The sequence below is a fragment of the Ictidomys tridecemlineatus genome, chromosome 4, assembly GCF_052094955.1.
Source record: "Ictidomys tridecemlineatus isolate mIctTri1 chromosome 4, mIctTri1.hap1, whole genome shotgun sequence".
Lineage (NCBI taxonomy): Eukaryota > Metazoa > Chordata > Mammalia > Rodentia > Sciuridae > Ictidomys > Ictidomys tridecemlineatus.
In genome coordinates, this window is record NC_135480.1 from 205,982,920 (window position 1) to 206,009,620 (window position 26,701).

Genomic DNA, 26,701 nt, shown 5'->3' on the forward strand with positions numbered 1-26,701 from the left:
TGGAACAAGATGTAAAAGTTAAGATGCAAATGTTCTGATTTTAATGAGAATGAATGGAAACTATAAAATCCTCTCTCCCTTTGAGGGTAAGTACAATCTACATATAAGTCCCAACTGCACACTAAATTTATCAGCAAAACAATCATTTGATCAAGCCTGTGTGGAAGAAGAAAATAGAACCGGGAAAGTCTGCAGTATTTTCAGAAAGCATTTTCTACCAAAATTAAATTTTATCAAAATGCTTTTTCTTTTAAAAAGCTTAAAAAAAGCAAAAACTCATTTCAACACTTTCCCCCCAGTCACCTACACGTTGTAGGAGTTTCCTGTCTTTTTAAGATCTGTGCCACCTTTTCCTGGACGGCAACAGAGGTGACAGAAGACCAGGATGCTGGCATTCCATAGATTCCAGCTTTGCTGCTCAACCTGAGTCTGTTTCCCACCTACACAATGGTGACAGTACCTTCTGCTGAAGGTGTTGGGGGGAGGGGACCAAGGAGACAGCACATGGTAAAAGGCCAGAGAGTTCCATAGGCAGTAGGTGCAGTAGGGGCTGCAGCAGCTGCAGGGTGGCAGGGCAGACTCCTCCCTTTCTCAGGCTTGGCAGAATCTTGTCCTTCCTTGATGGCCCACTTGTTAGCCTCTCTGGGGGTCTGTATTTCCAGCAGGGCAGTGTTTCCTTCTCAAGGGTGGGCCCTGCTCAACTCCTTTTGGATGGGATACTCCAACCGCGTTTGGTCCATCAGGTTTGGGGTGAAACTGATATTTCTAACTAGCACCCTGGCTGGGGACAGTTCAGTGGCAGAGCACTTGACCAGCACGTGTGAGGCCCTGGGTTCTAACCTTACCCAACATTGCAAAAACAAAACAACAAAAAACTAACCAGCACCCAGAGCAGAGTCGGAATCCTCTGGACACCAGCATGGCGCCCAGTTCAGGTCAGCACAGGCAGCCTATGTTGAGGCCAAAAGCAGTCTCTGAAAAACTGCCTCGCAGCACTTGTTACAGCACCTGTCTTCCTACCTCCCGCCCTTCTTTCCACGACTCTCAAAAGAGTGCCTCCTCCGTGCCAGGCACAGTTCTAATCCTTGAGTAGAATTCTATTTTTCTTGGGGAGCACCCAGTCAAGGGGGGATGTACTCATGCATGAGAGTAGAAGGGCAGGGACCAGGCACTGACTCTCCTTTTATCTTCTGTGACTGGCACAAGCCCTGGGGAAACCAGGCACTCAAAAACATTTGACAACGAACAAAATCAAGATGGTAAGACTTCAAAGTCACAGCAAAATTCTTAGAGATCTGGCAGTGCTCAGAAACATTCAGAAATGGGAGGCTGTGTAGTACAGCAGAAAGCAAGTGCACTAAAACTCAGACTGACAGAGGCCAAACCTCAGCTTTGCTGCTCATCTGCAAGGAGCCAGGGCAAGTCCTTCTGCCTCTGCTCAGCACTCTCTGAGGGCTAGAGCAGGGCACATTCCTTCACCTGGTAAGCACTTGGGGGACTCAACAGCACCAAGCATTGTTTCAGGCTCAGGGGATACAGCTGTGAACAGAGCAGCTGCTGACCTGGAGCCCACATTCTGGGGTGGAGACTAATAATACAATGGAGACCAGTAGCCTCTGGGGCAGAAGAGGACATTCAAAAGAGCTGCTGCAGTGTAGAAGATCACAGTGCCAGAGGCACAGAGGGGAGGACATGGCAATACCAGGGAAGAAAGGGTGGCAGCCAGACTGGGGTGGGGGGAATGGATTCTGGATATATTTCAAAGGGAGACCCCACAGAATCAGCCAGTAGATTGGTTCTGAAGTCTGAGGGAAACAAGAGGCAAGGGCAACTCCCAGTATTCTGGCTAGCGTGGCTAGTGGTGTGGCCCAGTGGCTGAGTGCCTGCCCAGCGTGCACAAAGCCCAGGGTTCACACACACAAATTCTGGTTTGGGCAACAGTCGGAATGATGGAGAGGCCAGCATGGAAATCAAGTGGCAGCATCAACAGGCAGATGGGTTTGGGCTGAAGCCCAGGGAGAGGCCTGCACTAAGGGTATAAACCTGGTGTCATCAGCAAATAGGACAGTTGACCACGGGATGCACGAGGTCACCTAGGAGGTATAAACAGGAGCCCCAGGACACTCCCACATTCTGGGGCGATGATGAGGGATCTGCAGGAGACTGAAAAGGCATGGCCAAGAGGGAGATCTGAACTAACTACAACTGAAACTACGATCCCTGGTTGGAGGCAAACTCCCAAACTCAAACCTCATACACCACTGTGATGGTGAGACACATGGACATGCTGTAAAATAAGGACAAGGAGTCACCGCACAGGAAGACAGGATGGCCACGGGCAATCTCGGCTAAAACACCACTCAAGAATGGGGGAGACCCATGTTTCCCTCCTATGTCTACAGAAGACCTCACATTGCTTACACAGGCCGACTAGTGGAAATGGGGTCTGCTTCTGTTCACCATGTCTAGGACCGGCAACTGACAGGTAGTAAGTGCACGAAGGAGGCCTACAAAATCTTCCCGTCCTTCACCAAGAGACACCACTGTGATCCCCACTCCCACTGTCTGTCCTGCTGGCCACAGTGCCCTGGCTGGCCAGGAGCTGACATAGCAGCTCTGCCGGGGAGGACTGCTGTCAGCTCCCTGTCACAGAAGAAGAAACGGTGGCAGAGAGAGGAGTGATGATGCAACCACTTGGTTAGAAATGGCCAGGCGAGAATCGGAACCTAGGCTGCCTACAATTCCCTCCGAGCCCGGGTTAACTGTGGTGACGGGAGGGAAGACGGGCAGGACTCCCCTCGCTATTCACAGCACCGTGGTTCTGTTAGTGTATGTTAACAGCCAGCGACAGAGCTCATACAATTAATACCACCACGGCCCGCACTGGTGGAGATACACTCATCTTTTAATTCAATTGCCATCAGCAATGGACTGTGCACGTCACTTTTATTAAAAGCCAACAACTGTTTTATCTCAATATATGGACACAATGAAAATATTAGCTGGAGGGAAAATCAACTGTGTAGACTGGGATTAAGAAATAAAGTAACTGTGACTGTGGGTTGGAAAGGCAGAGGCCCCCCGCCCGGGTCTGTGCCCTGGGACAGCACAAAGGTCTCAACCAAGTTACTGAACGGTCCTTTCCTTCTAGAAGCCCTTTAGGATTCGTCTGATATTGTTTGGAAAAATACCAAGATAAACTGCCTTTAAAGTGGTTGAAGATTTAATATAGTTCTTCAAGATCTCAATTACGTACACGTTTGGTTTATAGGATATAAATCCAGGCTAATGAGATTCAATCGCTGTGTATAAATCTGAATAAGGACAACCTGATTGTCTAAAGACAAGAGCAGTTTGGGATTCTGTGTTAATCACTTTTCAAAACAAAGATTATGATTCAGGAAGAGTAACATCACTTTGCTGAACATTATTGATTGCATTCCCCCTTGGTGCTGAGAGAAATGGTCCATTTGGTCTAGCACAAACTCTGAAACAAGCTGCAAGGGATCCAAAGAGTCGACTGAGGAGTACCACTGTTCTGCTAACAAGATCAACAACAGTAATTCACATTTTCTCTTTGTCCTATGGAAATTATGAAGTCCCAAGAGAACCCTTCTTTGCAACGTTCCCTATGTCCCGTACCAGAGGCTACGCAAAGCTACATACTGGGGCAGAATACAACAGACTGACAGGTGACTGGCAGGTCGCAGCACTTTCCCTCTGGGATCTTCATGAAGACTTTGTGTACAGCACTGTAGGATACTGTAGGCACAGAAGCAAAGCCATCCATTTAAGATCAGTCCATGACACTTTTGTGCATGGTACACCTTGTCAATGTAGGCATCAACAGGGCTGCAGGGGAGGCCCCAGCCTGGACCTAAGTGCAGGCCTCCACAGAGACGGGCCACGGGCAGGAGAACTACAGGTACAAAGTACAGAAGAGGCTGGTGGGGAGTCCCTAGGGGACCCTGTGGGGCCTAAGGGGCCTCTAGAAACAAGGAGGTATTTTTGTGATGCAGACACCAGACTTAATTATAAAATGACCTTAGGGGCTAGGGCGGGGGCTGATGGGTAGAGTGCTTGCCTAGCAAGCATGAGGCACTGAGTTCGATCCTCAGCACCACATGAAAAACTAAAAATAAAACAAAATAAAGGCATTATGTCCATCTACAACTAAAAATATATAAAAAATGAAATTATAAGAGCATGATGAAGAACCAATGCCGGGGTAAAAGGTTAATTCTCCTATACTTTATAATTTTCTGAATTCTGTAGATATCTAGCTACATCACTCAATTGCTAGGCCAATTAACTGCTGTCTAAACTATAACCTTCTAAGCTTAGTTCTTAGAACTATAGCTCTTAGGGAGATAAACTCAAGTCATCTTGAGTTACTGCTGCCTGTGCTGAAGGCCACTTCAGGATAACACTCACAGGTGTTACACTGTTTTTGTTCTACACCTGTGAATGACTTATCGTAAATTCCCTGTGCATGGTCTTTGGTCAAGTAGGCCAAGAATTCAAACCCACCAATGCTGTAACGGTTAAGAAATGATGTCAAATTTCCTATAAAGGCTCCATGTAACTTCAGCTCGGGGCCCAGAACTCCAGCACACTACCTCAACTGTGACCGCCTGCGTAAATAAACCTGAGTTCTCCAATCCTCCAAGTAGTGCTTGGTCTCTTGCTGAGTGTGCTTTCCATAACACTTTTGCTTGTGGCAATGACTGAGGAGAGCTAAAGTGTCCAGTTACACACAAAGAGGAACTGTCCCCTTCCAAATGCCCCTAGTGCCTCTGCTGAGAAACACTGGAGAGCACTGGGACACGGGATGGGCAGGGGAGGGACAGCAGATGAGCCTGTAAGGTAAGCTGAAGCCAGGCTGTGACGAGCATCCAAGCTGCCCTAGGAGGGGCGGCTTCCTCCTGCAAACAAGGGGCCAGCAGAGGGAGAGTACATCTCTGGAACGATGACTCTAGTGGAAGATGGAGAGGAGGCATCGTCCAGAAACAGGGGCACCGGGAAACCAAGGACAAGGCGGGGGCCAGAATTCAGACAGCAGAAGAGCAGTAAGGACCGGGCAGAGGCCTCCGTGGAGGTGCGAGGTGGGCCTGGCTGCACGCTGGGGAAGCAAGGGGCACCGCAAGTGGTGAGGGGCACACTGCTGCAGGAGGTCGTAATCTGGGGCTTCTTCACAGGGTATCTGATCAATAAGCATTTGTTATAATAAAGAAGATTAGTATCAGAACAGGAAGAAGCCCAACTGGGGCCAGAGTGTAAAACATGCAGGCTGGTCTGAAAAGAGCCAACGGTTACATGGAACCAAATCAAACCAGAAGGCCTTGAACCAGCAAAACTAAGGTAGGGGCAGCATGCAACCCACCACCCAAACCTTGAACACACAATTTCACCTTGCCCCAGGCAGCAAGAGCTTCCCATTTCTACCAGACACCAATCTCACCTAATGGATGCAAAACATTTTAAAGGTAAAAGTCAATAAAACTCCTTTGGAACTGCCTTCTCCAACCTTGAGATTCCCTAATGCATATGCCAGCCCACAAAGCACAGCCGCCAGGGCGGCAGGACAAGCTCTGCAACTCCTTCGGGCACACGTTGACTGAGCATGTGGAAGGAGGCTGGACACGGGGTCACAGCGCTGACGAGTGAGACGGCTGCTGCCATATTAGCCTTCGGCAGGGGCACAATTGAGGCTGCCTAACTTGCCTGCTAACCATTTAGACAAACTGTTTTCACGGCATTTTAGAGAAACTCTGTTAGGACCCAAAGCCCTAAGATGCAGGTGCCTGGTCACTTCCAGGAATGAAAATGCTGCACCAATAACTAGAGAATTCAAAGAAACAACACTCCTGGGGGGGCAAGCAGGAAAGAAAGGGAGAGGGAAGGGCATCAAGTACGCCTGAGATTAGTTCTAAAAACAAAAACTATGTCCCTAAACTCGACATGGAACACTTCTGACAAAAATAAAACGAGGTTGCTCACGAGGTGTTCTTTCCACCTCAGCCGGCACCCCATAGCTGTGCCCCTCTGGTGCCCTTCGCGCCACTACCCAAGAGCAGAGTCTCACACTGGGCCTCAACCTGGAGGCCACCTGAAAGCCACCGGGAAGTGGTGGCCTATGAATATCCAGGCTACTAAATAGAAAAAGAGGGAGAACAGGAGCCAAATCAGGAGGCAAGCTGAAGCCTGAGGAGGAAGGCGGGGCTCCAGTGGAGAGGCGGCACCGGTTCCTGCTCTGTCCCAGTGAAAGGCACTGTCAGCTCCAATGGGAGACCAGGGGAGTTCAGAGAGTTCCTGACACCCATTCCTTACCTCCCAGCTCAGCCAGGCACGAGCCTGGAGACTAGGACAACAGTGACTTCAACAGAGCATTAAAGAGGAATGGGATAGGGAAGTCCACAAAATGACGGGGCACGCGTCACAGAGCCCTCTACCTACAGCGCTTGGAACCACCTGCCTTCAGAAGAAACAACCGAATGTGGCTCTGGAGGGTGGACTTCCACAGGGCGCGGCGTGTGTTTTGCCTAAGGAGCCTCAGAATCAAGTGGGTCCAGAAGAATACCGCAGCACAGCCCCCTTCATGCCAGTTGCAGGGCTTCCTGCTCTTGGTTTGCTCAGTCCTGACCTCCTCCTGGCCACAGGGAGGCTGGGTCCTCCACTGGCGGCAGAACTAGACAAGCAGCTCCTAAGCCCACAGGAATGTGTTTCATGTACCTAAAACAGCACTAATAGCCCTGAGTGCCTGGTTTTACTTATTTGCTCTTAACTGAAAAAAGCACTTTTCTGAGATAGGGTCCTGCTATACTGCCCAGCTGCCCTCAAACTGCTGCTCAAGTGCTCCTCCTGCCTCAGCCTCCGAGTTGCGGGATGTGAAGGGTCATGGGCGTCAGGCAGGGGCCATGCTCTTGCATAAGAGCTACCTCTCTCTTCAAGCCTCAGCTTTTTCATTTACAAAGTGGGGACAGTGCCCCTGGCTCCTGGGGTCCCAAGTAGGGAAACTTGAAATGGTGCACGGGAGAAGCTCCCACTACGGACACTTCCTGAAGAAATCTTCTGGGTCAGGCCAGTATTTCCATACCTGATGGACAGTTTTTTCTTTATAAAATTTGTGTCTGCCTCCCTCACAGCCAGGACTCACTCACTCTGCAGGCCAGGCCCCCTTGATAATATGTCATTTCTTATTAACTCTTCCCAGTATTTTAAGGAAAACCTTTCAATTTTAGTTTCTTTATTCTTATATGCATGAATGTGAATCACAGGTTCCAAAGAGAAAGCCAACTGTTTACAAATAATACTGAGCACCTAGTGTGCACCAGGCACTGGTTTAGGGTTGAGGAAACACCAATAAACAACAACAAAAAGGTCTCTCTTGTGGAACTTGGGGCTTTCTAGAGGAGACAGACAAAAAGCAATAATCCTAGCAGACAAGGAACTCAAACACTACATTAGAAAGTGATAATCCTATTAAAATATAAAGGCCAGGGCTGGGGATGTGGCTCAAGTGGTAGCGCGCTCGCCTGGCATGCGTGCGGCCCGGGTTCAATCCTCAGCACCACATACAAATAAAGATGCTGTGTCCGCCAAATACTGAAAAATAAATATTAAAAAGTTCTCTCTCTCTCCCTCTTTCTCCCTCTCTCTTTAAAAAAAAAGAAAATAAAGGCCAGGGCTGGGGTTGTGGCTCAGTGATAGAGTGCTCGCCTAGCACAAGTGAGGTGCTGTGTTCAACCCTCAGCACCACAAAAATAAATAAATAAATAAAATAAAGGTATTGTGTCCAACTCCAATTAAAAAAAAATATATATATATATATATATATATAAAAGGTCATTCAAAGAGATAACGTGGGGAGGTGCACATGGTGGAGGGGCGTGGTTCACTAGGAACAGAAGAGCCAAATCTTGCAGGCTATGAGGAACAGGCCCTGTGGAATCTCTGGGCCAAGGTCCGGTAGAAGCAGAGGCCTAGTAAGTGAGGGGAGGGGACAGGAAAGGAGTCAGAGGTGCAGAGGAGCCACTGCAAGAACTTGGGCTTTTACTGGAGGAAAGTGGGCAGCCATTGCAGGTCTGAGCAGAGAAGACACACAACTTGAGTTTCCCTTTAAAAGACTCCCTGGCTCTGTGCGGAAAATAGACAAGATGGGGTGGACACAGGGAGGCCAGTAGGAGGCTGCTATGATAATCCAGGTGGACAAACAGAGGCCTGGAACAGTGTGGTGGCAGTGGGGGAGTTGGGGAGCCACGGTTAGATTCTACACTAAACACACAATCTCATCTAATGTGTATATCTTAAAAAGCATGCTTAAAATGTTAACTTCATACTTTGAAAGATTTTGAACAACTTCAGACAACAGAGAAGTTGCAGCGATGTCTCAGAATCCCTGCATACCCTTCCCCTGACGCCCTGCCAGCCACCCACCCACTGCCAGGGGTCCACCGCAGCCACCTGTGCACATCAGCTCTCCACAGACACAATCTCCTCAGTCTCTCATCCAACTTCACCCACAGACTTGAGCATCTACTAGTGGTTAATCATACTACTGTGGTTGCCCAGTTACTCGATTCCTTGGACATTTATTAAGTTCACTTTATCTACTATGAGGAACCATTTCCCCATGGCTGTAATGATATAATGACACCTCCTTCATTTATTTAAATAGGACTTACAGATTATTATTGTACTGTGAACTATAATTCATCGCTATTGGGGTTTATGTGGGTGTGACTAGTGGGAGTCCTTTCAAAATGGCATCTGAGTCCTTTGACACATCCTTGTCATTCTGACAGCGTTCCCCTACTTTCTGGCCCAGCAAGATGCGCCAGGTTTATCTTGGACTTTCTCTGCCCCAGTGTTGTAATTAGCCACTTTTTCCAAAAAATTCTCAGCATTGGAACACATGCTCGTGTGTGTGTGTGTGTGTGTGTGTGTGTGTGTGTGTGTACACGCATGTGCATTTGTGTGTGTGAAGAGATATACCTATTTCTACCTCCTCTATATACTAATAACAATTAGTTCATATTGATACTTCAAGTTGTAATACAATATCAAGAGTTTATATTCACATTCTTTCCACATTTTAACTTTCCCTCTCTGAAGCACAAAACCTGGTTCCCATTATCACAAAGTATTTTCATATGTGCTCAATCCTGTAACTCAGTTTCAGAATTACTTATTCAAACCACCTGAAAGACCTGCCAACCAGTAAGTGTTACTGCTAGTTCACAGTAACCATAGATGAAAGGCTTAGAGCCAAAATGCCATATTCAAAGGTTACTAGGGTTAATTCTCTCTTCTCCCCAGGCATAGACACACTATTGAAATAAATTATAGTGAGGTTCAGTTAAGTGCCTTTATTTTTGCTCACATTTTTTTTTTTTTTGCGGGAGGGGGGGCCTTCTTGTTAATTTTATTTATTTATTTTTAGAGTATGTGGCACATCAACATGGTTCTAGAAGCTAGAACTCCAGTCACCCTGCCCAGCGCACTCTGCCTTGCCCTATCGGAGTCCCTGCCCCCACCTGGCCTTTCTTATTTACCTTCCCAGGACCAAACTCTTCACATCTTCCTATGCCTCCCCACCACAATAAGCAAACAGCAGATGTCTTATAGCTCTGTTCTGAGACAAGGAACCTTATTTCGGATATTCTAGTACTCTCCTCCTCTTATCTTTTAAAGGCAGAAGGAGAAGTAGGGGTGCGCACTACGTGGCACTATTCCTTCTACTCTGTAACAGGTGATTCCCGTGCTTGGCAATCACATAGAAGCTGCAATGGTCACCCTGCACAGCTCCTTCCATCCTGTCAGATGTCGATGTCCTGAGGGCAGATTCCTAGAAGGACTGCTGGTCAAAAGTAGACACTGCCGAAGCCCTTCTAAAATGGCCAGACCCACCAGAATTTCCACTGGCAATGTGTGAAAAGACTGGTTTCCTCACAGCCTCGCCAACAGAGTGTTTTGTTATGCTTTTTGATTTTTGCCAGTCTGGTAGGTGTGAAATGGTGCACCCTGGTGAGTTTAAACTTGCATTTCTTTAATAATGGGTGAGGTTAAACATCTTCTCATCTGTTTAAGCAGTACCATTTATACCCACCGCCCCCGTCCTGCTTTGCTCTTTGCTTTGTTCTTCCTCCTCATGGTGGATTCAGAGAGCTCTCTGACAGGGAAGCCCATCCTCTGCAGAGTCCTAGAGATGGGCTCACAGGTGTAGAATTCTTGCTCATTTAAAATGGTCTTCCTGGGGCTGAGGATGTGGCTCAAGTGGTAGCGCGCTCGCCTGGCATGTGTGTGGCCTAGGTTCGATCCTCAGCACCACACACAAACAAAGATGTTGTGTTCGCTGAAAACTAAAAAATAAATATTATAATTCTCTCTTTAAAAAAAAAATTAAAAAAAAAATGGTCTTCCTTTAGCCTGGAAGGTACAGATACCTACCTACATTTCCTCGACTCACCCTGTTTTGAAAATGCTGCTCCATGGTTGTCTTGTGTATTGCGAGGCAGTCTGCTATTGGTCTGATTCTGTGTCCTTATAAATTATTATTTTTTATCTTTGAAGCCTGACTATACTATCAGATTATGTCTTAGACTCAACTGTGACTGACCACCCCCAGTACTCCTTCCTTCTCAATGTATAGACTCAGACCTGCTCTCATTTCTAGGAAGCTTTCCCAGAGTTTTCCACATCCATTCTGGTTTTCTCCCTTTGGCCTCTGATTCTACATATGTTGTTTCTTTGTGTTTTTCATTCCAATCGCTTTCTCTCTGGCTCTTTCCATGTCTTTCATCTTGGCTGTTTCAACAATGACATGTATTCATTTGGTTCTCTCGGCTGTTTGCCTTTTCCCAACGTGCGTTATTAAATTTCATTTATCTCTTTTTCCTTGAATGTCTTCATGTTGAGTCTTCAATTTCTGAGATAATGCTGTTTTCCTCCACTTCTGTTTGAGTATAACAAATGTTCATTTCTTCATACTTTCGTCTGTTTCTCTTCTTAGCTTGGGAATTTATGAGGATTTCTTCACCTTTCCAAATGCTGCTGAGCTGAAGCCATCTTGGTGCTGGGTACTGTCTTCTGCCTTGACGGGTCTGTTTCTCCTGCGGGGTGGGTTCCTCAGTAGAGGTGTTCCTTCCTTCAACATTTTATTATGAAGAATTTCAAACATCTAAAAAGTTGAGGGCTGGCCTTGTGGCTCAGTGGTAGAGCGCTCGCCTAGCAAGCACGAGGCCCTGGGTTCGATCCTCAGCACCACATAAAAACAAGTAAAGATACTGTGTCCAACTACAACTAAAAAATAAATATAAAATAAAAAATAAGAAAGTTGAAAGAGCTGTGGAGGGAACACTAAGATTCGCCTGAGCTGGGTTCTACGATCCTTTATGCTCTACTTGCTTTACCACAATAGGCCCGTCACCAGCCACTGATCCAGGTTGTTTTTAATGCATTTGGAAGTTGCAGACACCAGTATACTCACCCATGGGCACCTGGGCAGCATGTTGTTAAGTATCTTTTTTTTGTTTGTTTGTTTGTTTGTTTGTTTTGGGGAGGGATCTGTGCTGGGGACTGAACTCAGGGCCTTGTGCATGCTAAGCAATTGCTCTACCACCGAGTCATACCACAGCCCTGTTTTAAAATTTTTTTTGAGGTAAAATTTGCTTGCAATGAAACACACAAATCTTTAGTGTGCTGTTCTCTGCATTTTGACAAATCCATACAACCCTGTAGACCATGCCTCTATTGAAATGCAGAGCACTCCTCACACAAAATCTTCCTCCTCCCTTCCCAATCAGTGCCTGCCTCTCCTTTCCAGAGGCAAACACTGCTCTGATTTTTACTCACCAAGTTCTGGCCTATTCTAGAACTTCATATAGATGAAATCATACAAAATATTCTCGCTTGTACAAGGCATTTCTCAGCAAAGGTTAACAGTGAGAGTACAATAATAACAGCTCACTAGGATTTGTTTCCCCCTCCAAATCCCGCTGCCATTTTTAAAGTCACAAATAATTCTTAGCACTGCTGTTGTCTTCTGGTTATATTTATTAGTTTTATTTGGTCTTGTTTTTCTGTACTGCTTGGAGGATATGTGAAGAGTTTTGGATTTAGATAACCATCAATCTTCCTCCCTTCCTTCCTGTTCTGGGGATGAAACCAGGGGTGCTTTACCAATGAGCGCCCCCTTCCTAAATTTTGAGATGGGGTCTCACTAAGTTGGCTGGCCTTGAACTTCTGATCCTCTTGCTTCCATCTACAGAGCAGCTGGGATTAACAGGGGTGTGCCACTGCACCCAGCTGTCATCTGTAATGTTCCCGGTTATGAGCATTTTCAAACATGAAGCAAGACAGATTACTTAATAACTGTGTAAATTAAAAAATGATCAAGATTTTGCAACAGCTGTTCTGTCTATCCAGTTTTTCTTCCTTTTAAAAAATTATGTTGTTGTGTTAAAGTACTGTAAAGCAAACTTCACATTTCCTGTCAGTTCGGACAGACCTACACATTTCAATATCCACCTCTGAAAGATATGGATCTTCACTTGCATAGTTCTGAGGACATTAATACGCCCAACACAATTACCAACAATTTGTTGGTATAATTTCATATTTAGGTTATGCCCAAATTCTTTGGCTTCCTTAAAAAAAGTTCTATAGTTGTTTGTTCAAATCCTAATTTGAATAAGGTTTATATTTAACACTTTTGCTTTTGTTTTTTGACTTAGACCTTGTGTTATGAGATTTTTAGTCACTAATACATTGCTAATCATGTCACTGCCATTTTAGAATCACTTTTTTGAGATTAACTCTCCCCCCTTCCCCCCGAAGGGTCTCAACTATGTTGTCCAACTGGTTTTGAACTCCTGGGCTCAAGTGATCCTCCTGCCTCAGCCTCACGAGTACCTGGGACTATGTGAGCACATCATGCCTGGCTGAATGTTTGTAATAGCTGAACATGTTTATCCTTAAGGCAGTAGGTCTCAAACGTTTTGGTCCTAGGACCTCTCTACACTCTTGAGAATTACTGAGGACCTCAAAGGGCTTATTTCTGTGGGTTGCAGCTATCAGTATTTATGTATTAGGAATTAAGATTGAGAAATGTTTAAAACACAAAAATACATGAGCACTTAGGTGTTAGCACAGTGATGTCATTTCGTATCATGTAGACTGTGGAAAATTTCATCATAAACTTGTGAATTAATAAAAAAGGAAAGCAATGCCTTAGTATTCCCATGAAAGGAGTTTTGATCTCATGGGTCCTTTGAGAAGGTCTCTACGACACTGTCCCCAGATCACAATTTGAGGACTGGGTTTTTGGAAATAGATGTCTCTGAGGAAAGTTTGGTAAAACTGTTCTTGTGTTTCAAAAATGAAAAACTATAAAGACCACTTTTTCCTATAAAGCCCGTAAAATGGCAGTTTTACAATAAAAGACATTAAACAAAGAATTCAAATAATATTCCAGGTAGTGAAAAAATGTTAAAACCTGGGTTTAGATCCCCAAAGTGACCACTCTGGTAGCATCACAGAATTTGGGCCTGGGATGGCCTGCAGAAATGTCTGAAGGAGCCGGGCATGGTGGCACGCACTTGGGAGGCTGAGGCAGGAGGATGGCAAGTTCAAGGCTAGTATGGGCAACTTAATAAGACTGTGTCTCAAAGATAAATAAGTAAAAAGGACTAGGGATGCAGCACCTCTGGCTGGGTCCAATCCCCCAGTAACAAACCAAAAAAACAAAAAGTCTGGAGAAAACTAAAGCTAAAACTTTCAATGTTTGGGAAAAAGTTGTTTTCCAAAATGACTGGTGGGTGTAATTTAGTCAGGCTGTTTAAGAGAATATGTTGGCATTTTCACAGGAAGTTGACCATTCGCATGCCCTAAACCAGGGTTTCTCAACCATGGCACTTTCATTTTGGGGGAATAATTCTTTGCTGGGCAGGTTCTCCTATTCACTGTCACATGTAGCAGAATTTCTATTCTCTGCCTAGTAGATGCCAACAGCACCCTCCCCTAAGTCGTGGCAATTAAAAATGTCTCCAGGCACTGCCAAAGGTCCCTTGTGAGGCAATGATTCTCAGCAGTTAAGAACCACCCTCCTGAACCAAGCAGCCCAACTCCTAGGAGTAGATCTAAGAGAAATTTCTGCCCATGGGGACCAAGGAACATAAACAAGAATGGTCTGAGCAGGACTGCTTATAACACACAAACCTAGGATGAAGGTTTGATGGAAAATGGAAAACTAAATTAGAAAATATTTAGATAATGGAACATTTCAGATCAGTAAACATGAATAAACTATAAGTAAACATACAATTTGAATAAAATTTAGTTAAGAGTTAGTAAAAAACTGGTCCATGAAGACGCAATACCTTTGAAATACATTGCATTGTAATCAGAGAAAATGAAAGAATGTATTTAAGAATATACTAATTAGAATAACATATTTCAAGCTTGTATAAATATATCAAAATGGTTTCTACTGTCATGTATAACTAAAAAGAACAAACAAAAACTTAAAAAAAAAAAAAGACTACATATATGTGTGATAAAGAGAACAATAAACCCCTGGAGGGGAAACAGGTCCCTACTGGGGCAGGAGGGGCACTCGGGAAGTCCAGGCTGGCTCTTGGGTGGGTGGTAGGTTCAATACAACTAAATAAATAAATATGAAAAGGTCATGCCTGGGTCAGGAAGGATCATGATGAATTCGATTTCATACATTGAAGTCAAAATTACAAAAAGCTCATGAAACCCCACATCCTACCCAGCCTCCTAAGTGAAGGCCAGCTCTTGCACACTGGGGGTGGCTCCCCCCGCAGTTCCCTGTGCCCTGCTCTCCTGGTGTTAGTGGAACTTGCCCCTGTCCCTGGCAGGCAGGCTTTCTTCCATTCCTCCGGCCCCTCCTGGACCCCGCCCTCCAGGCAGCTAACTGCTTCAGCTCTCAGCTTCTGCCCTACCCTGCAGGACCCCATCCCTCTCCAGCTCCCCCACCCTCTTCTGTTCACCTTAACCTCACCACCCACATCACATCATATCTCTGGTCTGTTTTCTGAGCTAAAATGCAACTCCAAGAACATAGGGCTGTGCCTGGTTCTTACCAAGCAATGCCTAAGTATGTGTGCTTCTGGCCTGGTGCAGTGTTTTCTGAATAAGTATGCATGCTTCGGTGGCACAGCTCACAGGCCAGCTTGACGCCTGAGCTGGTTTGGTTTTAGATGAAGCAAGAAAGGCCAGACTTCACCCCAAGTCCAAGGCATGATGAGTTCAACATCACATTTCTTAAACTGTGTTCCACGGGTCCCTAGAGAGGTCCTGGGGGCAAGGGAAGTGCAGCTCTTGAGCTCTGCCCCAAGGCTGCACATTGAGATGGCTATGCGGCTTGCCAGGATGTGCCATACTGTGCACAAACTCCCCTGGTGACTCTCAGGTCCACTCAGGATGTCAACTCTTGAGCTCAGTGGAGAAATCCAAGCACAAATGGTTAAGTAGTTCAGCAGTTTTTTCTCCCTCAAACAACTTGGGGCAGAGTTAAAATGAGATAATGCGTCCAAATGGTTTCAGAAAAGATGTCATTCAAGCAAGGCTGGATGTGCTAAAAAACTGAAGGTTAGTTAAAATGTGCGTTTAGACAGAAAAATGAACTTTATTTTTTAAAAAATCAAATAACATCTAAATAAAGATCATAAAATATCAAGGTATATTTCAAATATCACAGTACAGCTTCTTTTTCTGGTTTTCTTACATTTTTGTACATAGTACATCAGTCAAAAATTGTAGATTAATATTTTAAATGCTGAGAAGCCAGCAGCTTGTTCCAGTCTCTGACTCAGTTAAGCTCTTACAATATTTTGACTGTTTCAAGAAAATTAATAATGGGATGTTAGGCAGTAGATTAACTGAAACTAAATATCAACATTGCTAAATTTATTTTTGGATGACTGAGCTCATTCCTCCAAAGAACAGAAGCAGGATTCATTATATCATGAGTTATTAACTTAACAACACCAGCACAGCCCCCAGTGGAGCAGAGAGAGCCACATGCATTTAGATTATGTAAGAGGCGAAAGTTTAGGTTATCACAGAAGCTGGGATTGGAAGGGTACTGGCTACAACTGATCACCTAAGGCTCAAAAGATACCAGAAGAAGTTAAGGCAATAACTGTCCTGTTGGTTTCAAGATCAGACTGTTATAAATGTCTTACTCCTGCTCTCCTGAGCAGCTAGAGAGCAGGGCTCCACTGCAGCCCATACTAAGAAGCTTTTATTTCGGCCATTCATGTCTTTATTCAGCAAGTACTTACTGGGTACCTATCTATCCTCCCATCTCTCCTCTTACCCCAGCTCATTTCCTCTGCATGTACTACCAGTGGGATGACTATGAGGAAAATTCGAGCATGTGCTTCTTGGACTGTTCCTGTTTCTGATGGGCCTGAAACCCTGATGCTTCTAGGCCAACAATGAAGAGCTGGTTTGGTTTAAGATGAAACAAACTGATCTCAGCTGCCTAAAATAGAAGCCTCAAAAAGTGTCATTTCCCTTGTTCTCCTCACTTCTTCTACATTCATTAGTAGACAGCCTTGGGCTCCCAAACTGCAGATAGTCAGGCACTCAGGGGCTCCATGGCCGCATGGCAACAACTGCTTGTGAGGGAGGACACAGCACCTTGCCTTTTATTGGTGATCCGCCTGGAGTGCAATGACTGTGCACTTCTTCCATGCAGACACCCAAGCAACCCAAGAGCCCCTGTACTCGCTCACCAGGAGACTTGACACTGCAGAGCAATCAGTGGAAGGTGCTACTGAGGAACCTAGGCCATTATTAGCAACCACTTATGGACCTCTGTGTACACCCGTGTGGGACAACACCCTTATTGCTTCACAACTCAGGTGACTCCTGGGAAAAAGCCATCCCACCAGCCACGTAATGCTTGCACTGGCACCATGGCCTAGACCAAAGCTTAAAATGTTATCCTGGTGTGTGCATGAGAATGCTCACGTTGACCTTATTTAAAATGCAAAACTGGGAAGAACCCCAACATGTCCTGACTAGAGAAAGAATGAAGTGTGGGTGACACAGAATGGACTGCAAGGGAACAACGAACACACAACCAGCCACAGGGTGGGTACATCTCAGAAACATCAGGCATAGCAGGAAACTATTTTTTTTTTTTAAGAATTTTAATATTTATTTATTTATTTATTTTAGTTCTCGGCGGACACAACATCTTTGTTTGTATGTGGTGCTGAGGATCAAACCTGGGCCGCACGCATGCCAGGCGAGCGCGCTACTGCTTGAGCCACATCCCCAGCCCCAGGAAACTAATTTTTTATGAAGCTTAAGCTCAAGGACCCTTAGGGTATGTACCCAGGTAGCAAACCACATTTAGAATAGGAGAAGGAGGGTTCTTAGGAGGGAGGAGACCTCGGGCAGTAGAAAGGCAGATATCAGGGAGGAGCACACACTGCCACTCTTCTGCTTCTCAAATCAAGTGGTGGGCTCATGGGTTTATTGGTGCTTTATAATTTACACAAACATTATATATACTCCTTTGTATCTAACAATTTTCACAGAATTTTGTTTTAAGAAAAAATGACTTGCCTGGCACCATTCAAATTTTTCATGGCTCCAGCATGAGCTACACTCAGAAACAGGAGGACAGCATCCTGGAGGCCGGGCTGGGCAGGGTCCCAGCTGGGAGCAATAAGAGAGGATTGCCTCTGCTTTCCACCTGTTAGATAAACATAGGTGGAGCCTCCCACCTGGGGTGGGGGGCACCGGGAGCACCACATGAGTCCAAGCCAGCCACTATGATGCTGCTTCCACGGGCTCCCCTCTTCCTATGGGGAATTAATCACTTCCCTTCCTCTCCTGTGCACTTCAGTGGGCAGCCAAGGCTGGATCCCCTGCCCCCAACAAAAGTGGACCAGCAACTTCAGGCTCCTCCCAGGCTGTATGGCAGGGGGGGAAGGCCCTAATGACAAATCATTTGGGTCCCAGTGCCCCAAGAGGACACTGTTCTGTTCCGTATCTGTGCCTATCCTGGTTTTGAGCCTCCTGGCAAGTGACCTGAATCTTTGAGGCTGTGAGCATCATGAAAGAGCAACACCCAAGGGAAAGCCAACCCCTTCACTGCTGAAGTGAATCAGAAGAGGTTTCTGTGGGGCGCGTCCAAGGAAGCCTGCTGTAGGAGGAGAAGCACTGGCACGGTTCAGCTCTGGCCAGGAAGGAGAGAGGAGGTACAGGCAGAGGTTGCTCAAAAAGGGCCTTCCTGCTTCAAGGGCCTCCTGACTCGCCTTTTCCACCAGGCTCACCACTGCTCAAGCCTTCTCCTCTGGAAAACACTTTCAACTCCTGCTTGTGGCTCCCGAGGTGGTGTCCTTCTGACTACACTATAGGTCCCTGACCTCTTCCACTGAAGTCCAGGAAACAGGTTACTAGAAGAGGTGGTGGGGGGGGTGGGGGTAGCTGTCCGTCCTGATGTCCCTCCCAGCTGAGACTTTCCTTCCCGGTCCCTCACAGAAGATGGTGTGGCAGAGGCAAATGGCCTAGGGAGCTGCAAGCCACTGAAACACCTTCCTCTAAAAGCAGAAGCCAAATAAAGCAATTATGTTCAAAGTATGATTCCCTGCCTGGATGTTGATTCTCAATCTAATCACCACCTCTGTCCCTACAAATAAGCACCCCAGGCTGTGAATTCCTGTGTCACTGAAGACAGGTAACAACTAGCTGGCTAAACGTACACAGATCTGAATGAGCTGTTGCAGGGGTAAAAATGGTTTATGTGATGGGGATTCTTCCTCTGAAGAGCGCCCCACACTCTCATCAGTCTCTCAGAACAGCAGCTCTCCTGGAGCAGAGGAGGCTGACAGGTCACAGTGAGACAGAGCTGCCTTCTGAGGTGGAAGTAACTGCAGCGACTTGGGCCTGTTTGCCTGCGATCCTGCTTACCCATTCCCTCCAATGCCAAGTTCCTGCCTTCATCACGAAATGGAAGCCCAATGACCCAGAAATAATTTGAACAAACCTATTTCACTGAGGACGCTCTCATTTTTATCTTCATTAACTCTTTGGTTCCTGTCAAATATGTTGAAAGCAGGATTTATGTTTTATCTGCAAGCTCTAGAGGATCCTAACATGTAGACAATTTGTGCACTTAATGGAGGCAGAAAATATTGCATGTTGTGTAGACAGATACCTTTTATATAAAGAAAACTGCTTTCTTTTTCTATCAAAAGAACACTGTATTATCTCATTCCCTTTATATTTTAGCAGAAAGAATTTTATAGAAAAGTAGCACGTTATCCAGATGAACTTCACTAATGTTTTTCTCACCAATGAAACACAGCACGCTTAACAAGCCCACATCCTTTCCATCCTTAGGAGAAAAACACGAAATAAGCACATTAAGGCACACACAATAAGCCTGTTCTTCTAAGATGAATGGCTTGATGAATAGCAGGGCATCTGGGTGACTGGCTATTTGTAAGATTTCACTCAAGTAAAATGCGAAAATGGGGAGTGCACCCTGGGCCCCAAGGCAGCAGCCAGTGACCAGACACGGAGCCTCAGCTCTCAACTGGCAAATCCTGCCACCCACGAAAGGTGGTGGTTCCTGAAAAACCATGCGCAGGGAGGGGCCTCTCAGCACCTGCTGCTGTATGGAATGGCAGGAACCCTTGTTGCTGAGGCTCAGGCATCTCTGGCTAGCCGTATGGTTTTGCGTTTCCAGCCCACTGTATTTCTGAAACACAAGGTCTCTGGTGAATTTATAAAAATTCAAACATCGGGGGCGAGATTATGAAGCCAACCTGCTTGGAGCAAACCCAAGTCAGAAAGAACAAAACCAGAAGCCATTGGTGACAAGGGTGCAGATGCCTTCTTCAAACACAGAAGAATTTCATCAATGAGTCCCATGAAAGCTGGTTCTGTTTTAAAGAGTGTTTTCTTGGACTGTAGGATCCAATAGCTAAACAGTATTCCTATCTCATGCGACTCTTGGGAACAAAGAAAACGTAGTCACCACAGCACTGTCAGGGACAGGTCTGCAAATGAATTGACTGGAGGGCTCACTGTGTCTTTCCACTTGGGTTAACTCTTGCATGGGCCTGCAAATTCTGTTCAAAAGCAAGGTTTCAACATGTAGAATGGTTAGCCTATAGAATGAAATTAAAAAACAAAACAAAACAAAACATGCTGTTTACCATCAAACTGGGATCTAATCTCCAGTCTATAGATCCTACCACACAGGACCAGAGAGTTAATTTTGAAGGCAATTTTTCTTCCACATGTCTCCACAAATAGTCAAGCAGCTCTTACCAGGAGCATAGCTGATGTCCCATTGGGCCTGGATAAGTGGATGGACATCTCAGGGAACATCCTGTCAATGCGGCTGATCACGTCGTCCACATATCTAGGTGAGAATCAGAAACACATGCATGTGAACCAGAACCCTGGCAAAGGACTATAAGCCCACAGTGGACTAAGACTTAGCTTTTAATTTAACCAACAACAACAAAATGTTTTGAATGCTCATTCTGAACTATTCATCTTATATCATGGTCTATTAGCTTTCGTCAACAGGGGTGGGAGTTTAGCTGTGCCACCTTCCAGGCCACTGGGCTCTAGGAGGCAGCCTCCACCGTCTGTCCTTCCAGTCCAGCTGGCCACAGCTTCCTGCTATTGCCCATCTCTGGGCTGCCCACCACCACCCAGATAGCCAAATCCCTTGAGTTAAATTCCTCTGTTTTAAATACCCAAAGTCATTCCTGTTTCCTCAGTTATGTTCTAATTAAAATTATAGCATATCACAAGTTTTGCTTAAATCAGTACTCTGTGTTACATTCCAAAATTTCTGCTTATAATTTTGAAAAAAGCTGAGCCACACAGTGGCTTATGAGTACATTTATTTACTTGTACAGACTTCTGTTTTACTAGATCTATGTTTTGTCTTGGTTTGATTAGCTTTTCATTTGCCTATTATGATTTTATTCCTAAACTCTTTTTTAAAAAAACATTTATTTTTTAGCTTTAGGTGGACACAATATCTTTATTTTCACGTGGTGCTGAGGTTTGAACCTTGTGCCTGATACATGCTAGGTGAGCACTCTATCTCTGAGCCACAACTCCAGCGCCCTCAAACTTTTTCTAAAAAAATATTTTGTCTAGTTGCCAATGGATATTCATTTATTTATTTGTGGTGCTGAGGTGTTGAGGATCAAACTCAGGACCTCACACATGCCAGGCAAGTGCTCTCCACTGAGCCACAACTCCTGTGTCCCCTTCTTTGACCCTAAAACCTCTCTCATTACAACCAAATATACCAGACAAGCATCAGTTCAATTTTTATTCCACTAACAAGGAGTCCTGTTCTTCTGGTCCAAGCAAAACCTATATCTGGAGAGGATTAATAATCACTGAGACCACAACATTAAGCACCTGGCATGGCATCTAGTACATATTAAGTCCTCAAAGATTTTGAATGCCTTGCTGGCAGTTCTGCTACACCATGAGCCTAGTCTGCAAACGTGCTCTCTTGGTGGGATGAGTTCTCTGCTCTGGAGGCATAAACAGAGCCGGTCTGGCTCAGTCCCTGGAGAACAAAATCATACGAGTATTTGTGCTCACCAGGCAATCACACTGGGCACAAGGGCATGTACAATATAATAGCTGAGATGCAAAACTATCTATTAAGGCTTTGGCATTGGATCTCCTATCCGTTAGTTATGACAAATTAAATCACGTGTCCATTAAATCAGGGACATGTAAAAGGCATACTCTGAGGGAAGGAAGAATAAGCCCTGCGCTGACAACATGAGAGGACTGCAGTTAGAGCTGGGCTCCTGGGGGAGAGCAGGCAGCATGATGTCCTTTGTTGAAAAGTGAACCCCAGCATACCCAGGACAGAGGGTAGAAAGGGATCCTGCCAGTGCAGCTGGCGGGCTTCCTTACTGCACAGGACAGCTGGAGAAGGAGGGGAGCCAACCAGGACAGGGAGCAGATGGGAGCCGAGGGGCATGCATGAGAGGCAGTGGAGGTGCGAGGGCACAGGTTCTGGAGCGAAGGAGAAGGAGATTATGCAGTTCTCCTCAAGGGCACAACGGCTTCTATGATCAGGAGCAACGGCTCTCTCCCCGCTCTCGAAGGGCCCACAACAGAACGAGGCATGGAGAGGCAAGTGTTTCCTAAAGGTGAGGCCTCACTCCTGGGTGGCTAAGAAACTGACTGACCAGGACCCCACCTGCTGTTTCTGGAGTCCCCACCTAGACTCACAGCCCGTGGCATACAGCCTTGGGCACAATCTTAGAAGCCACCAAAAAATGTGAGTAGAGGAAGAAAGGAGGCAATCAACTTCTTTTCACCACTGCCCAACATCTGCTCCAAGGACAGAAGACACATGTCAAAAACTCCATGCCAAGAGTTTACACCAGGTCACGGGAAACATTCTCACAGTTCTGTACTCCTTTTCTAAATCTGTGGGTGGTTTAAACCCAGTTTCTTCAGACTCAGCAGGGAGCAGAAGTCCACTGTCCTGTGTGAATGGAGGTCACTGCTAAGTCTATGCTAATGGGGAAAGGGGGAGGCAGGCATACTGAACTGACCCTCAATCGATAGCCATCATAGCTCTGGACAGTGGAAAGCAAATGAATATGCAGAAGTTCAGCACAAAGGCAACATCATAATTTGCTTTCTCCTGTGCCTTTCACCTTGAAGGCTTCAGAACACACGCTGGAAACCACCAACTCTTTAGGAAAATGGGAACCGGCAGGTTATGTGACCACAAGAATCTAGAAGGAAAGCCCAGTGTGTAGGTTTCCAGAATTCTACACCAACTCCTTGACTCTGCTTGCCTTTTCAGCAAGGGCCAGGGTTCTGACGGGGCAGGTCTCAAATGCTCCCTGACATTCCTGGATTCCTTTACTTGGAAGATCTTATCTATGAGAGAAGGCAGCGGCAGGAGAAAACCAGTTCCTAGGAAAAGTATCTGCAGTGGGCACCGGGAAAGCAGAGAGGTCTGGGTTGGTTCTTCCTCCAACTGGTGACTTAGATAATGCCCAGCAAACTCGATTCAAAGATTGCATTAGGCAAGAGTGAATTTTAAGGAGACTGCTTTTCATTCACATGCCTGACATAAAGGAGATGTAAATTTCTTTGTTATAGGTGACATTATGTGTTGGCTAAAAAGAGGAGGAGAGAAAGTCAGCTGCACCTTTAGCTGAGGAAAACAATGTCGAAATTTTAGAAGCAAAAATCAAAACACTTCATTTTAAAATAGACACAGACTCTGAAACACAAATCCACCACTAGTGACTTGTCAGAAATAAGGAAAGCTTGAACGTCAAATTCAAAGTCTAGAGACAAAAATGGCACCTTCTTCTTGCTGGGGGTGCAGGCTGACCAGGGAGGTGGCCTTGGCAGCACTTCCCAGAACTGCCCCCCGGGGCGGTGCACGTCTGCACAGAGCCCGCAGCACGCAGCGCCTGCTGTGAGAGCAGGGCTGAGGACAGGTAGGAACAGCGTGCTCCCCTCCCACATTGCCACCATATGTCACACTCCGTTCCGTGGCAGAATCAAATTACTTTAATTTTTACCTTTGGAATATAGGCAAACAAGCAGTAACACAGCAGTGGTGACTAGTTTACACTTGAGCAGACGCGGCGCGGAAAGACATTAATTTAGTGCCAAATTGAGCAGTGAGTCACAATTTGCACATATCTGTCAACCTGTTAACAGGGTAATAACTTGGAAAGATTGCTGTTCCTATTTACATTACAGGAGCCTTTCGAAAATGGAGAGCTGCTTGGTTCTCCTCCTTGAAGCACTCAGCTCATAAGCTGGTTTGACAGTCCAAGAACCAGGATAGAAACACAAACTTCTAGAAATCACAGGTTTGGATCAAGGTGTGATTCGTAACTTCGGTATTTTCAGTCAAAAAATTAAGTCTAAAGCAACCAGAGTCCTGTTTCCCTGCCCTGCTCTCTAAGTATGGTCAAAAGTTTTCTAACTCAATCTCTGCCAGGACAGACAGACCTGCTCTACTGAAGTTTCCAATGGTTTCCTGGGACTGAGCTTCAGTCTCTGCTGTATCAGAAACAACCACACCATTCTCAGACCCTAATGTTGATTTCTGTACCCCTGTAAGTCTTGTTCTCTTCTGATTTTCTTCAAGAAGCTCAGCTTGTTCCAGAAAGGGCCTTAATCAGAGAATTAAAGCACAGGACCTAGAGGTCCCCTTGCCCAAAGTCCACTTTGATCTAGGCCTTCAATAGTGCCTCCAAGAGGTGGTCTGTGTAGGTACACCGTAACACCACCCCTAAGGCCTCGTCCTGCTGGATGGCCAGGTTATTTGGAAGCCACTCACCACTGTCGTCTCCCAGTTCTCTCATTTCTACTTGTAGGGAATACACTTAAATATTTCCTCGGGGCGGGGGGGAGTATGTTTGGCAAATACACAAAAGACTCTTGGGTTTTCCAATTTCTTTCATCAGTGGCTTTATTTATTAGATTGATTTATGTTTTTAAATACACGACAGCAGAATGCATTACAATTCTTACTACACATATAGAGCACAATTTTTCATATCTTTGTATATGATATGAAACCTCCTTGGGTCCCAAATCCCACAGAGAAGGTACTGAAAACGAACATGCATCTGCAGGAAGTCTGTACTCCAACTCCCTGCCACTCACAGATCCCAGTGTCCATGTGTGGATCTCATGTTAAGTGCCCTTGCCCAATCTTTCCAGAACCCAGTTCGCGGGTGTTTTCTTCTTGTTGCTTTCTGAATGGTTTTTGTTTTGTTTTGTCCCCTGCTACCTCCCCTAGTGAGGATATTTTCATGCTGACAGGGTGGGGGTGGGGGTGCAGGTGCCTGTGCACACATGCATCCATCTATCCATCTATCTATCTCTCCATCCATCCACCCACCTATCTATCTATCCATCCATCCATCCACCCACCCATCCATCCGTTTATCTTGGTTGCAGCCTAGAAGTGACCACAACTGAACTGGGACAGGGTATAGTAAATCTAACAGTTCTGGTAATCTTAAAATCATGTTTCCATGATGGAGCCCTTAGGTTAGTTTTATTTATCTTGAATTAGCAAATGAAACTTATATATATTTATCCTATATAATGTGTCCTGAAATACATGTACACTGTGGAATGGCTATAACAAGTGAATTCACACATGAATCACCTCACATACTTACCATTTTGTGTGCATGGTGAGATTAATTAAGATCTATTCTCTCAGCAATTTTTAAGAATACAATACATTGTTATTAACTACGGTCACTATGTTGTACAAGTGATTTCCTGAACTTGCTTCCTCCTAGCTGAAATTCTGTATCCTCTGGACCACATCTTCCTAACCCAATGCCCTAGCAAGCCCCTGCTAACTGCCATTCTACTCTGCTTCTATGAATTTGACTTTTAAAGATTCTGCATGTAAGAGAGATCATGTGATAGGTGCCTTTCTGTGCCTGGCTTATTTAATTTAAAATAATATCCTCTAGGTTTATTTGTGTTGTTGCAAATGACAGAATTTCCTTCTTTTAAAGGCTGAATATTGGGGCTGGGGATGTGGCTCAAGCGGTAGCGCGCTCGCCCGGCATGCGTGCAGCCCGGGTTCCATCCTCAGCACCACATACAAAGGAAGATGTTGTGTCCGCCGAGAACTAAGAAAAAATAAATAAATGTTGAAATTCTCTCTCTCTCTGTCCCCCTCTCACTCTCTCTTTAAAAAAAAAAAAAAGGCTGAATATTATTCAAATGTGTACACCTCACATTTTCTTGATCCACTAATCTGCCAATGAACACTTAGGCTGACTCCATATCTGACTACTTTTACTAATGCTACAATGAACATGGGAATGCAGATGTCTCTTAACATGCTGACTTCATTTCCTGTGAATACACACCCAATAGTGGGCTGCTAAATCATATAGAGTTCTAATTTTAATTTCTGGAGGAACCTCCATACGGTTTCCATAATGGCTGTACTAATTTACATTTCCATCATCAACGTGCAAGCATCCCCTTTTCCCCACTCCTCATCAACATTTATCTTTCATATTTGTTTATTTTGAACAACTGCCTCTCACTGTTAATCCCTCCAGCAAGGTCAAAGTACATGTGAAGTCATGTGAGCATGGGAAACCCCCTGCGCTGCCCTTGCTTCACGAGCTCCTTGCTGGGCCAAGGAAAGAGGTCCCTGATTTCTGCACCTCTGTGGAGGCACAGCTCAGTGGGAACTAGAGTCTCCAGTCCTCAGAGGGCCAAGGACACCCTTTTCTTCCGTCTGGCTGCTGCGACCTTCCAGATCCCTGGAAGGTTCTCTGCACAGCGGCTCCCACCTCTATGCCTAGGTCACTCTTCCTTAGGCTGCAAGTCTTTGGGTTCAGCTTAAACGACACTTCCTCAGGAGTGCCAGAACTCCCTTATTTCCCCACCTCGGAATGGTGCTGTTATAGTCTCTGTCGCTCCTGAGTGTTTATTCAATATCTAGCTTCTGAATCCCAGGGCTCCCTGGGATGGAATGGCTGCCCTCTTCCACGTGGGATCCCTGCCACAGGGCCTGGCACCTAGCAAACAGGCCCTAAGTACTTGCTGAAGAAGTAGGCAGCATGTTCAAATACAGTCATGAGACCCAAGTTAGGCTACTACGAAACAGCTACAATGCAAAGTTCTC

The 26,701-nt window shown here is 45.5% G+C and overlaps 1 protein-coding gene across 1 annotated transcript in view; it reads right to left on the reverse strand.

The window, feature by feature from the left end:
- The window catches only part of Med27 (mediator complex subunit 27), a 187,332-nt gene that overhangs the window by 41,883 nt on the left and 118,748 nt on the right, over positions 1-26,701 (reverse strand). The window contains exon 4 of the mRNA XM_005321100.3: positions 20,326-20,419. Within this exon, the coding sequence (XP_005321157.1) occupies positions 20,326-20,419 (94 nt within the window). The remainder of the gene's footprint in view (positions 1-20,325; positions 20,420-26,701) is intronic.